General features: G+C 48.8%; 1 protein-coding gene across 1 annotated transcript; it reads left to right on the top strand.

Moving 5' to 3' along the window:
* The first annotated feature begins 187 nt into the window (after positions 1 to 187).
* On the top strand, positions 188 to 12,598 carry NXF1 (nuclear RNA export factor 1). Its single transcript, XM_057727385.1, has 21 exons — positions 188 to 591; positions 3,894 to 4,077; positions 4,297 to 4,456; positions 5,522 to 5,605; positions 5,714 to 5,818; positions 5,942 to 6,022; positions 6,138 to 6,207; positions 6,340 to 6,428; positions 6,557 to 6,664; positions 6,848 to 6,957; positions 8,790 to 8,826; positions 9,275 to 9,343; positions 9,440 to 9,495; positions 9,627 to 9,734; positions 9,851 to 9,909; positions 10,016 to 10,131; positions 10,255 to 10,297; positions 10,885 to 10,957; positions 11,436 to 11,618; positions 12,102 to 12,162; positions 12,277 to 12,598. The coding sequence occupies exons 1-21, from the start codon at positions 564 to 566 to the stop codon at positions 12,313 to 12,315; spliced, it is 1,863 nt and encodes a 620-aa protein (XP_057583368.1). The 5' UTR covers positions 188 to 563; the 3' UTR covers positions 12,316 to 12,598.
* The last annotated feature ends 45 nt before the right edge of the window (positions 12,599 to 12,643 follow it).

Genomic DNA, 12,643 nt, shown 5'->3' with positions numbered 1-12,643 from the left:
TGAATTTAGTCAAGTCCCTGCTCTCTTGGAGCTTACCTTCTAGTTTCCTATTTCATTTTATAGGCGAGGAAAGCGAGGCATAGATCTGCAGATGGCAAAGGGCTGGGCTGAGCTGAGACTCAAGCCCTGGCTGGATACCCCTAGGGGTCTATAAGTGGTCCCTTCCGCTCCAAGGCCCTGGCCGCCCATTCCTCGGAAGCCCTTCTTGTGGTCCCTCTTCCCCGTTCCTCTTGGAGTCCTGGACTGTAGCGGCCAGCTCTTTGCCTAGCTGCGGACCAAGGAAAGCAGGGGCCAGGGCGAACTCCCGGCTTTCGCGAGCTCAGGTCCTGGGCTGGGCGTGCAGCGCCAAGTCCCGCCCCCGGCGCGTCTGTTCATCGAATGCGCACGCGCGTCTCCCAGCGGCTCCGCCTATCACCGTGAGACGTCGGCGGCGCGCGGCGCGCTCGCCCCATAAATGCTGTGGCGCCTGGGGTAGGAGCACTTCGGCCTGGAGCGCCTGGACGTCCGGACGTTTGGCTGGGTTGCGGCCCGAGACAGAGCCCGCCCCTGTTTCTCGCTGTGCCATGGCGGACGAGGGGAAGTCATACAACGGTCAGTGCCGGCCCTCGAGTCGGGGAGCGGGGCGATCTGGGTTCAGCTGGGCAGCGCCGGCCTAGGCCGCAGTGCCGGGGCGTGAGGCCGCGAGGGGCCCGGCGGCCGCGGGGAGAGGCGATGTGCGGCGCGGGCCCGGGGTGAGGCAGCCCCGGGGCCTGGCTGAACTCGAGGGTGGGTGCCCGGCTTGTTGACTCCGGAATCCTGGCGTTGCGAGCCCCTGCGGCTCGAAGCCGGTGGCTCGGCAGTGGGGTGACGAAGACTCCTTTGAACTTAATGGGTGGCTGATGCCTGTCAGTTCAGTTTGGCGTCCAGACTCTTTAATTGTGAGTCAGTGCCCTGCTCTTGGGCTGCCGGTGCCCTATTTTCTACCCCGCGTCCAGTCGGTCTTGCCCCCTCCCCCACCCTCCGCGGCTTTGGCTTAATATTTTAGACCTACACACTAACTCGAGGTTCTAGTCCGAACACTGCTTTAGGTTTTAGTCCAGAGTAGTGGTTTGGAGCACACGACAGCCGAGGTTTCAATCCTAAATTGGCTATGCCAATCTTGGTGAGTTAAACACTCAGGCCTGATTTTCCACCCCCTTCACTGAGGATAGAAACAGTACCTACCTCCTGAGTTTGTCTCCGTGTGTGCGTTAAAACGAGATCGTTCGTGTCGAGTGCCTGGAGTATAGTGCCTGGCAATGGAGAACGTTCTCAATGAGTGTTAGCTGCGCCTTCTATTCATTTATTATTTTTCTTGAGGTTCATTGTTTGCAGAGTACTACGCATTGGATAGACCGTTCTGGGGAATCATGGGTCTTTTTTTTTTTTCTTAAGAAGCCATTCCTACACACCAGGATTCAGAGGATCATATTCCAGGAGAGCATTCGAGGACCCTTAGTGAAGCACCCCAGCTGCCACTAGAACCTGAATTTAGGAGTTGTCTTCTGAGTTAAGAGGCATTTCTGACCAAGGAAACAGAGAGCTCACTCCCTGAACTTCACAGTGGCAGTTTGAGAATAAGACTTTTAAAAGAACCCCTGAAATCGGTCATATTTGTAACCAATGTTTGCACTATATAGGCAAAAGAAGTATTGTTTACTGAAAGCTAATGTAATCACTGTAATTGGTTTTCCGAGATGTGAGAGAGATCACCTTGGGATTAAGTAGTTTTGGGTGGGCTGACAGAACGCTGATTTCAGGTGATTTTCAAGGAGTCTGAGTAGTGGTCAGTAACACTTGGGTCACTCACACTTACACATTCACTTCAGAATGGCAGTTTGAGAACAAGACTTATTTATTTAGTTAGTTTTTTTAGTAAAGCTGATTTACAATGTTATGTTAGTTTCAGGTGTATGACATAGTGATTCAGTATTTTGGTAGATCATATTCCATTAAAAGTTACTACAAAGTAGTGGCTGTCACTCCCTATGCTGTGCAGTATATCCTTGTTGCTTACCCATTTTATAGTTAGTAGTTTGTATCTGTTAATCTCGTAACTTTATCTTGCCTCTCCCCCTTCCCTCTCCCCAGTGGTAACCACTAGTTTGTTATCTATATCCGTGAGTTTGTTTCTGTTTTGCTAAATATGTGTTTTATTTTTTAGATTCCACGTATAAGTGATATCATACAGTATTTGTCTTTTTCTGTCTGACTTATTTCACTAAAGCACAATGCCCTCCAAGTCCATTCATATTGTTGCAGTGGCAAAGATTTCTTTCTTTTTTAGGATGAGTAATATCCTGTTGTGTGTGTATGTGTGTGTGTACACACACACAACAGAATATTACTTTATCAGTTAGTCTCCTGATGGACACTTGGGTTGCTTCCATGTCTTGGCCACTGCAAATAGTGCTGCTGTGAACATTGGGATACATGTATCTTTTTTTTTTTCCCCACCCTGAACACAAGTGAATCTCGTATGGTATAGCACAGGGAACTCTACTCAGTGCTCTGTGGTAACCAAAATGGGAAGGAAGTCCAAAAAAGAGGGGATATATGTATATGTATAGCTGACTCACTTTGCTGGCAGTAGAAACTAACACAACATTGTAAAGCAACTATACTCCAATAAAAATTTTTTTTAAAAAATGGTCATATGTATTCTTCTCTTTTTCTTAGTTTTGATGTTTTTCTTTCTTTTTAAAAAATTATTTTATGAGCATATTGGAGTATAGTTCATTTACAATGTGTTAGTTTCAGGTGTACAGTAATGTGATTTAGTTATACATATATCTATTTTTCAGATTCTTTTTCCATATAGGTTATTACAGAGTATTGAGTATAATTCCGTGTGCTATATAGTAGGGCCTTATTGATTATCTGTTTTATATATAGTAGTATATATATATATTTTAATCCCAGCCTCCTAATTTATGCATGTATCTTCTTGAATTAGTATTTTTTGTTTTTTTTGTGGATATATAACCAGGAGTGGAATTGCTGGATCATATGGTAGTTCTGTTTTTAGTTTTTTGAGGAGAGAACAAGACTTAAAAGAAGCCCTTAAATTGGTCATATTTGTAACTAACATTTGTGCTATATAGGCAAAAGAAGTATTGTTTACTGAAAGCTGATGTAATGATTGTGATTGGCTTTCCGAGATGTGAGAGGTCACTGATCACATTTTGAGTGGGGGTTGACTTAGAGAATGAACTTATGGTTACCGGGGGAAGGGTGGGGAGGAGGGATAGTTAGGGAGTTTGGAATTGACATGTACACACTGCTGTATTTAAAATGGATAACCAACAAGGACCTACTGTATAGCACAGGGACCTCTGCTCAATATCCTGTAACAACCTAATTGGGAAAAGAATTTGACAAAGAATAGATACATAAATGTGTATAACTGAATCACTTTGTTGTACAGCTGGAAATAACACAACGTTGTTAATCACCTATACTCCAATATAAAATAAAATGTTAAAAAAATTTTTCGAGTGGAATTAAGTAGATTTGAGAGGCTGAGAAGCAGACTTCAGGTAACTTTGGGGGGGTCCAAGTTGAATACAGTTATACTTGGGACACTCACACTTCCACATTTTGCTTCTCCTTTCTGTAGTTCCAGTTTCTGCTTCATTTTTCTAAAGACTTTACACAGTTTTCCAATCATTTTCCCCTGATGATGCCATCCCACAGAAAGGGTTCTTTCCCTGGACAGGCAGAAGAGTTTGCATGGAGGTGGTCTCTGTAGTGATTGTGTATCTCATCTGCTAGTGCAGGGTGCTGGATACTGTGATTGCCAAGCAAGGTAGCTGAACCAGTGATATATTTTCCAGTGATGTATTTTTTAATTTATGTTCTGTTTCCACCCCTAGAGCACGATGACCGAGTTAATTTCCCTCAAAGAAGAAAGAAAGGCCGGGGCCCTTTCCGGTGGAAGTATGGTGAGGGGAACCGGAGGTCTGGAAGAGGAGGTTCTGGCATTCGGTCTTCCCGCACTGAGGACGATGACAGAGATGTGGCAATGAGCGATGCCCAGGATGTTCCCCGAGTACGATAGTAAGTAACCAATTGGTCTGGTTTGAATTTAGTGACCCACTCGTTTCTGTCACCCTCTTACTGTCCATGTGATTTTTCTTCCCACCTGGGAAAGAGAGAAATGCCAGGACCAACTTAATGGTTGAACAGTCTTAGTTGTGGTCCTGATAACAGTGCAGGAACGTCTTTGAGAAGACATGCCTAACCTTTGTGAATGTTTTATTTTCTCCTTCTCCACAGCACCCCCTACGCTGCACGACCGAACCGCCGGGGTGATAATTGGCAGGAGCGGACTCGAATTCATATTACCGTGCCTGTGGGGAGAGATCGAGCTCCTGCAGAGAGGGGAGGGGCTGGCACCAGCCAGGATGGGACCTCAAAGAACTGGTTTAAGATTACTGTGAGTATCTTGGAAAGTACATGGTGCAGGGGAGCTAGGGGGCTGGGCTCAGAGTGAAGGTGTTTACTTTTCACATTTGAAAATCAGTCTTCTCAGCTGTTAACTCCACAATCAGGTAACCATTCTTTCTTCTGAGAATCAATATCTTAGAACATCTAAGAGCAGGTTCAGAAAAGGAGAAGGGTGATGGGTGATGACTTAGAGGGCTGGGATAGGGAGGGTGGGAGGGTCGCGCAGGAGGGAGGGGATATGGGGATAAATGTATAAATACAGCTGATTCACTTTGTTGTACAGCCAAAACTGGCACAACAGTGTAAAGCAATTATATTCAATAAAGAGCTTTATAAAAAAAAAAAAAAAAAGGAGAAGGGGACAGGCAGGTTGGGGAGGCCATCTGAAGGGAAATGTGATAACTGTGGTTGGGACGTGGAATAACTCCTCCATGTGTCTCCATCGGACTCAAGCCAGGTATGGAGGTGGGAGTCCCTTGAGTTCTCTGAAGGGCAGGCAGGTTATACATGATAACCTGATAAAAGTCTTAGAACTGTTAGAATCAGACAGTTTGAATCTTTTGAGGAATAATAAGTATAAATGGACAGGAAGGAGGTTAAAGAGTTGTGTTTGGCTTGAGTAGAAAATTGTTTTTTGTTTTTTTTTTTCTTGCCACACCTCGTGGCTTGTGGGATCTTCTTGTTTCCCTGACCAGGAACTGAACCTGGGCCCCCAGCAGTGGAAGCTCGAAGTCCAAACCACTGGACCACCAGGGGAGTCCCAGAAGACCTTCTTCTTTTTTTTTTTAAATTATTATTTGGCTGCACTGGCTCTTAGTTGCAGCATGCGAGATCTAGATCCCTGACCAGGTGTCAAACCTGGGCCCCCTGCATTGGGAGCAAGGAGTCTTAACTACTGGACCACCAGGGAAGTCCCCCCAGAAAACCTTCAATTGACCGTTTCTTCAGAAAGTCTTTTAGAACTTGGCAGATGATATAAAAGGAGCACTAGAGTGTGTCTGCTGTTCAGTATTAGTTACATGTTGTTCCCTTCTCTTCTCTTTCTCTCACCTAGATTCCTTATGGCAGGAAATATGACAAGGCATGGCTCCTGAGCATGATTCAGAGCAAGTGCAGTGTCCCCTTCACTCCCATTGAGGTAAGAGAAGGCCCAAGTGGCTGGCTGGGCACCAAGGAGGGTGGGGGTACCAGCTGGCCCGGGGGCTCTGGGCTCCAAGTCCAATGCCCTTGTTCTCTCCTCTTGCAGTTTCACTATGAAAACACACGGGCCCAGTTTTTTGTTGAGGACGCCAGTACTGCCTCTGCATTGAAGGCTGTCAACTACAAGATTTTGGATCGGGAGAACCGCAGGGTGTGTGTAAAGGGCCTGGCCTGGTTGGGGGTGGGGATTGGTGTGCAGGGCATGGACCGGGTCTTGGTCCTGGGGCTTAGGTCTCCCTGGAATTCACCCTGCCTGTGCGTGTCTTCCCTGCAGATATCTGTCATCATCAACTCCTCTCCTCCGCCACATACTGTGCAGAATGAGCTAAAGCCCGAACAAGTAGAGCAGCTAAAGGTGAGGCAGGCTCAAGGGATGGTGTTTCCACCTAAGTCCTACCAGTTCTCACCCTCCCCACCCCACCCCCACACACAGCTGCAGTGACAACTGAACCCTTTGTCTTCCTCTGTAGCTGATCATGAGCAAACGATACGATGGCTCCCAACAAGCACTTGACCTCAAGGGCCTCCGTTCAGACCCAGGTACGGGCAACAGCAGTAATTCTTAGGTTGGTGGAGGCAGAGGGGGTCTGTCAGGCAGGACATGTTTGAGAACGGTTTGGTGGGAACACTGGCCTGGGCACACCCTCTCAGACTTCCCTTTCCTTCCTGAAGATTTGGTGGCCCAGAACATTGATGTTGTCCTAAATCGTAGAAGCTGTATGGCAGCTACCCTGAGAATCATTGAAGAGAACATCCCTGAGGTGAGGCCTTTGTCCCACTAGATGGGAGGAAGCCGGGTGGGCTAGATAGATAGGATGGAGTTGTGAGGTGGGCTTGTTTCTAATCCCCTTGCTGGTGGTGCTGCCTCTACATTTTTCTCTCCCCACAGCTATTGTCCTTGAACTTGAGCAATAACAAGCTATACAGGCTGGATGACTTGTCCAGCATTGTGCAGAAATCACCCAATCTAAAGATCCTAAATCTTTCTGGAAATGAGGTGAGATTGAGAGCCTGGTTGTGTTTTGAATGGGGTGGGCAGAGGGTGGAGAGAGCTTGCCTGGTGGCAGCAAGAGGTGAGGGAGGGCGTTTAAGAGATGAGGTGGGGGTTGGGGGTGGGGGGAATCTAGCTGGCTCTCTTTACCAGTGTGACTTCCCTGCCTTTTCTCCTTATCCTTTGCAGCTAAAGTCTGAGCGGGAGTTGGACAAGATAAAAGGGTTGAAGTTAGAAGAGCTGTGGCTTGACCGAAACACCCTGTGTGACACCTTCCGAGACCAGTCCAGCTACATCAGGTCAGTTTTAACCTCTGTCTCCCCTCCTGGGGACCTTCACCCCCTGGGAGGCTGAGCTGATGTACCCTGACCAGTGCCCGTCTGCAGGAGATGTGCAGCCCTGAGCTGGAACCACCTGTCCTTGGGGAGGATCATGTGTTCCTCCCTTTTGTCTGTCTGTGACACCCAGCTTTGCCCTAGGCCTCCTTTCCTTTCTTCTCACCTGACTGCCTGTTTGCTGGTTCTATGGCCTTTCTTCTTGCTTCCTGAACACAGCCTTTTCTAGACTCTCCCTACCCTTTTGTTTCAAGAAGAGCATCTCCCGTTTTCTCTCATGACTAGGGGGTGTCTTGTATGTTATGCCCCATACATGGAGTTGCTTTGAGCCAAGAGCCTGGTATCCCTGGGCAGAGAAAGCCCTCCCTCCCTGGGACTTCCTGCTGATGGGCCTTCCCTCCTCTGACCTGTGACTGCCCCTCTTGCCCTTTTGCCAAGAGGGGCTCTCTTCTCACAATCTGCTTGCCCAAGGCTGTTGCCTGGGCTTTCCTGCCCATGCTGAGGTTGAGGCCTCCTGGTGGCTGGTGCCATTCAATCTGTCTCTCTTGCCCAAAGCTGTGAGCTGGGCCCTCCCTGGAGGAGAAACCTGGGTTCCCTAAGACATGTGACCAGAGCCGGGGCCCCGCCAGCAGGCGAGGGAATCCCAAGGCAGGTGCTGGGCGTGGAGGCCATGGGGGCATAGGCTACTGAGGAGACAGAGAACTGACCCTCTCTGGGGGCGCTGCCCCTCCCTCACTTGCACACCTCACATCACCCTGCTTGGCCCCGGAGGATGGCTGGTTAGCCAGAGACGGGTAAGATTCCTCAGGGAAGGAACAACCTAAGACAGGCACAGTCGCAGAGGGGCCATCAGGAGAGAACTTGGGGGCCAACAGAGGTGGGGCACAGACCCTCACCCCCCCAACTTTGCAGGGGCCTGAATCCTCACCCCTTCTGAGGGAGGTCTCCTGCCCCCATGGCTGCTTTGCTTCCCACGCCCAGCTCAGATCGGGACCCAGGAGGCAGACAGAGACCTGGCCAATAGCAGCTGCCCTCTCACCACAGCAAGGATCTGTTTCGCATTTCCTCCTTGGACCACAGGGAAAAGGGAGCTGAAAGAAAAGGCTGTGTCAGGTGCCTTCTTCCCTTTGTTGTTCTTCTTTCTAAATGACTCTTTGCCATGTAGTGCTTTCGCTTTTTCTTTGCTTTCTCTTTCCTTTTTCTCTCTCCTTGCCTCTATCTTCCCCATCTCTCCTTTGCCCCCTCCTCTCCTACCTTTTCTCTCTCTTCTCCTTTTCCTCCCCTGCCCTCTCTTCTTCCTTGGCCTCCCCTCCTCCTGAACCCTGCCTTGCTCATCTCCCTGCCACAACATCCTGTGCCATTTCTGTGGTGTGTTCTGGTCTTGGCCATGGCCAGACCTGGCAGAAGTGATGGATACCTGTTGAGGCAGCAGAGCCCCTGGGCTCCCACCCCATTCCCTCCTCCTGGGGCTGCACAGGTGAGTAGGTGGAAGGTAAGGGGGACAGGGAGGGAAAGGAGGTCCTGGCTTAAAGCCTGGGCTAGGAGTGCTGCTCCTGTTGGCGCTCAGAGTCAGGCAGAGAGAAGAGAGAGTTGTCCTTCAAGGCAGTCATTTCCGGGAGCCCCAGGTGAGGTGGGGAGTGGGGCCATTTTTCCTGGAGCTCAGAGGCTGGGGAAGAGTGAGAGGACAAGCAGGAGGGGATGGGCTGTCCCTCGGGCATTGGTGTATTTGCTCCTAGAGCAGCCCAGGAGGCACGATGGCTCTGAAACATCACTCACTTCTGTCCCGTTCTTGACAGCGCCGTTCGAGAGCGATTTCCCAAATTATTACGCTTGGTAAGTACCTAAATTTTTTTGTCCTCTTCTGAGCAGCATAGCATCTCCCACCCTCAAAGTCTTGCCTAACATGTTTGTATGATCACTAATTTGGGGACATGGAGCCCTTTGAGAATGACAAAGTCTATAATCGTTTTGGTTTTTTTTTGGTGGGGGGGAGCAGAATCAAGCCATTTTATTGAGGAGCTTCAAGGGAGGGTTGAAGGGCTGGTAGAACAGTGAGATCTGACATCCTTCTGGCTGGAATCTCCCCAGCTTCACAGTCACTGAAAATATAATCATTCTTCCCAGAAAAACACCTGTAGACACAAGTTGCATCAATTGGGATTCACAGACCCTTTCCCTTTTTACTTGACCTCTGACCCCTCACTCTTAGTTCTCCCATCTGATTACTCATCCAGCCTTTTTTCTCTGGTTTATATCGTCCACTTTCACTTCCTTTCTGCAGGATGGCCATGAGTTACCCCCACCAATTGCCTTTGATGTTGAAGCCCCCACAACGTTACCACCTTGTAAGGTGAGTGGGGGTGGGGGGCGATTGGGAGCACAGAGTTAGAATTCATGTTGGAAGGAGAGTCCTGGTTACATGGTCCTAATATCGGTTTGATTCCAGGGAAGCTATTTTGGAACAGAGATCCTGAAGAGTCTGGTCCTGCATTTCCTGCAGCAGTGAGTATCTCGGGTTCCCTGAGGCTGGGGAGAGGTGGGCCAGCCCCAGCACAACTCACTCTTGGGAGCTGTTGGTCCCTGTGTGGATCCAGATTGTGAAGCTCAGACCTTCCCTTTTGTTTTCCTCATAGGTACTATGCGGTGTATGACTCTGGAGACCGTCAGCGGCTCCTGGATGCCTACCATGATGGGGCCTGCTGTTCCCTGAGCATTCCTTTCACCCCCCAGAATCCTGCCCGGTGAGTATCACATCCCGGAACCTGCTGAGGACCAGAGTTTCTCAGCAGATACAGGCCAGCACGGGCAGCTTCCACACCACTCTGACCACTGGCTCCTTTTCCTCTTATTCCCCCAGAAGCAACTTGGCCGAGTACTTCAAGGATAGCAGGAATGTGAAGAAACTTAAAGATCCTAGTAAGTGTGTGATGTGAGCAGGCAGGTCGGGAGAAGGGGATGGGAAGGAATCAGTCTGGGCTCAGAGTGTGGCAGCTCCTAACCTTGGCTTCTCCTACTCCCACAGCCCTGCGTTTCCGGCTGCTGAAGCACACACGTCTCAACGTTGTGGCCTTCCTCAATGAGTTGCCCAAAACTCAGCATGACATCAATTCCTTTGTGGTAGACATAAGCGCCCAGACAGTAAGCACCTACTTCTTCCTTGGCCGAAGCGTGAAATTGGGGAAGGGGCAGTTAAGAGGCAAGAAGGACCGAGGGTCTGGCTGGGAGCCTATATGGTACCTGATGCTGCTGCTTCTCTTTCAGAGCACATTGCTGTGTTTTTCTGTCAATGGAGTCTTCAAAGAAGGTGAGGATCTTTGGAGTTCTGAGTTCGCAGAGTGGTCCCTTTCCCAGATAGTCATTCTCAGCACTCTCGGCTCCCCAGCTACCTTCTCTTCTCTCTTCTTCCCTGACCTCCTTCTCCCATTCTGCCCCCAAGCCTACCCTCTCCACCTGTCTTTCCTGTCTGGGATGTGGGAAAAGCCTGAGGATTAGAAGGACACAGGAGTCAGGCAGGTCTGAGCTTGCATCCCAACTTTGGTCCTCTGACCTAATTTCCATCACCTCTGAGCCTGAGTCTTTATTTGTAAAAGGAAGGGGGTTAGTAAGTCATCCCATAGTGGTGCTCTGGGGAGTAAATGAAGTGATTTATGGAGTGCTTGACACAGGGCCTGGCACACAAATACTCTATTAGTGGGATAACAGTGCTGTTGTTATTGTTCTCCCTGACCTCCGACACCCCTCCCCGCTCTGCTCCCCTGTGCACACGTAATCATCCCTGTGTGGCCCACTTAGGGTTCTTTGTATCAAGGAAGACCGTGATCTTTGAGAAGCTGTTTGAAAACATAAAGCTTGAGTGACTCTGATGGGTTGTCACCATTGTTACCATTGCAGTGGATGGAAAGTCTCGGGACTCCTTGCGAGCCTTTACCCGGACGTTTGTTGCTGTTCCTGCCAGCAATTCAGGGTGAGTGTTTGACTTACCACGTGGGGTCCCAGTCCCAATCCATGGCCCACCACTGTAAAAATTGGGGAGGGTGGAGTCAGTCCCCTGGGTATCTTCAGACATTCAGAAAGGCAAGCGGGGATCAGAGGAAGGTCACACAGTGGTGACGGGCTTGGCTCTGGAGTCCAGCTGTCTGGGGTTTTCATGCTGGCTCCACCACTTCTAGCTAAGGGCAAGTTTCCTCATTTGAAAAGTGGCTTAACAGTATTCACTTCCTATGTCTGTTGTGAAGATAAATGAGGGTTGGGGGAGAATGTATAATTCTAGTGTGTTTGGTAGATAATCCTGTACATGGAGTCCTTGGGAAAGGCAGTAAATGATAAAGGGACCTCATGGGCATTGAAAGAATCTGAATGTCAAGTGAGAATAGAAATGATGTTGGGAGCATGAGGTTATCTGTGTGTCTGTCCAGCTGTCTAAGGTGCTTTTTGTCCCCAAGGTTGTGCATCGTAAACGATGAGCTGTTTGTGCGGAATGCCAGTCCTGATGAGATCCAAAGAGCCTTTGCCATGCCTGCACCCACACCTTCCTCCAGCCCCGTGCCCACCCTCTCCCCAGAGCAGCAGGAAATGCTGCAGGCATTCTCTACCCAGTCTGGCATGAACCTTGAGTGGTCCCAGAAGTGAGTACTGGGCATGTGTAGGAATAGGAATAAACTGAGGTAGGGCTGGTGGTGAATAATGAGTGCCCCTAACATTTTTAAAGCCAGAACTTTATTGCTTAAAAAAAAAGTCCATAGAAAAATTTTCTCTGTGCATACATTAGCATAACAATTTAAAGTCAAAATGAAGTCCCTTTTTGGTACTGTTCTGCAACTTACTTTACTTATCCCGTGAACAGCTTCCCCTATTAGTATAAAACTTACCTTAGTCTCATTTCTATTAGCTATTTAATAGACATAGCTAGCTATTTAATATTTCTTTGTATTCAGAAGACCATTGATAGACATTTGGATTTTTACTAGTTTTTCATTTGTGTAAAGGGTGCAAGAATGTATGCAGTTGTTGGTGAGTATTTCCATAGAATGGATGTTGGAGTGGCATTTAGTGATCAGGGTGACTGCGTTTTGGTTCTAATGGAGGTACCTATTCTTACCCTGCTCCAGGTGCCTTCAGGACAACAACTGGGACTACACCAGATCTGCCCAGGCCTTTACCCATCTCAAGGTAAGATTTGGGAACAGATGGCAAAAAGAGACTTCCAGGCCTTCGAGAGGGTCAAGTAGGCTTGGACCACTGGCATAGGCCACCTGGCTCTCCTGACCTTTTGTTTTCTCTAAGGCCAAGGGTGAGATCCCAGAAGTGGCATTCCTGAAGTGATCCAGTCGTGCCCCAGAAAGAGACCTGTAAATAGTCCTTGGATGTACTGATGTCTCCTCTCCGGCCCCGAGGCCACCCTGTAACTGTGACCGAGGAGGGAGGACAGCTGGATCCCTCTCCTCACCTACCTTCCAGAAGACTTCCAGAAGATTGAGCCTTCCTGGTGCCAGGAAGCCAAAGCTTACTTTGTAGAACTGACACTAAACTACCAGAAGGACTTAGGTGCTTTGTGTACTTAACCCCAGGATGCTCCTTACTTTTTAAGATAAAGAGTGGTATTGTATTTCGTGTCGAGTGTGCTGGGTTATTTTAGCCTTGCCCTTCGCAA

Source organism: Hippopotamus amphibius, chromosome 3 (assembly GCF_030028045.1).
Source record: "Hippopotamus amphibius kiboko isolate mHipAmp2 chromosome 3, mHipAmp2.hap2, whole genome shotgun sequence".
NCBI lineage: Eukaryota > Metazoa > Chordata > Mammalia > Artiodactyla > Hippopotamidae > Hippopotamus > Hippopotamus amphibius.
The sequence above is the reverse complement of the archived record's forward strand: the minus strand, read 5'-3'. Positions and strand labels throughout refer to the sequence as shown.

Coding starts and splice junctions, on each gene's coding strand:
- NXF1 (XM_057727385.1), top strand. CDS start 564: ATGGCGGACGAGGGGAAGTCATACAACG. Junction 9,735..9,850: donor ACCCCCCAGAATCCTGCCCG/GTGAGTATCACA, acceptor TTATTCCCCCAG/AAGCAACTTGGCCGAGTACT. Junction 10,132..10,254: donor TAGACATAAGCGCCCAGACA/GTAAGCACCTAC, acceptor CTTCTCTTTCAG/AGCACATTGCTGTGTTTTTC.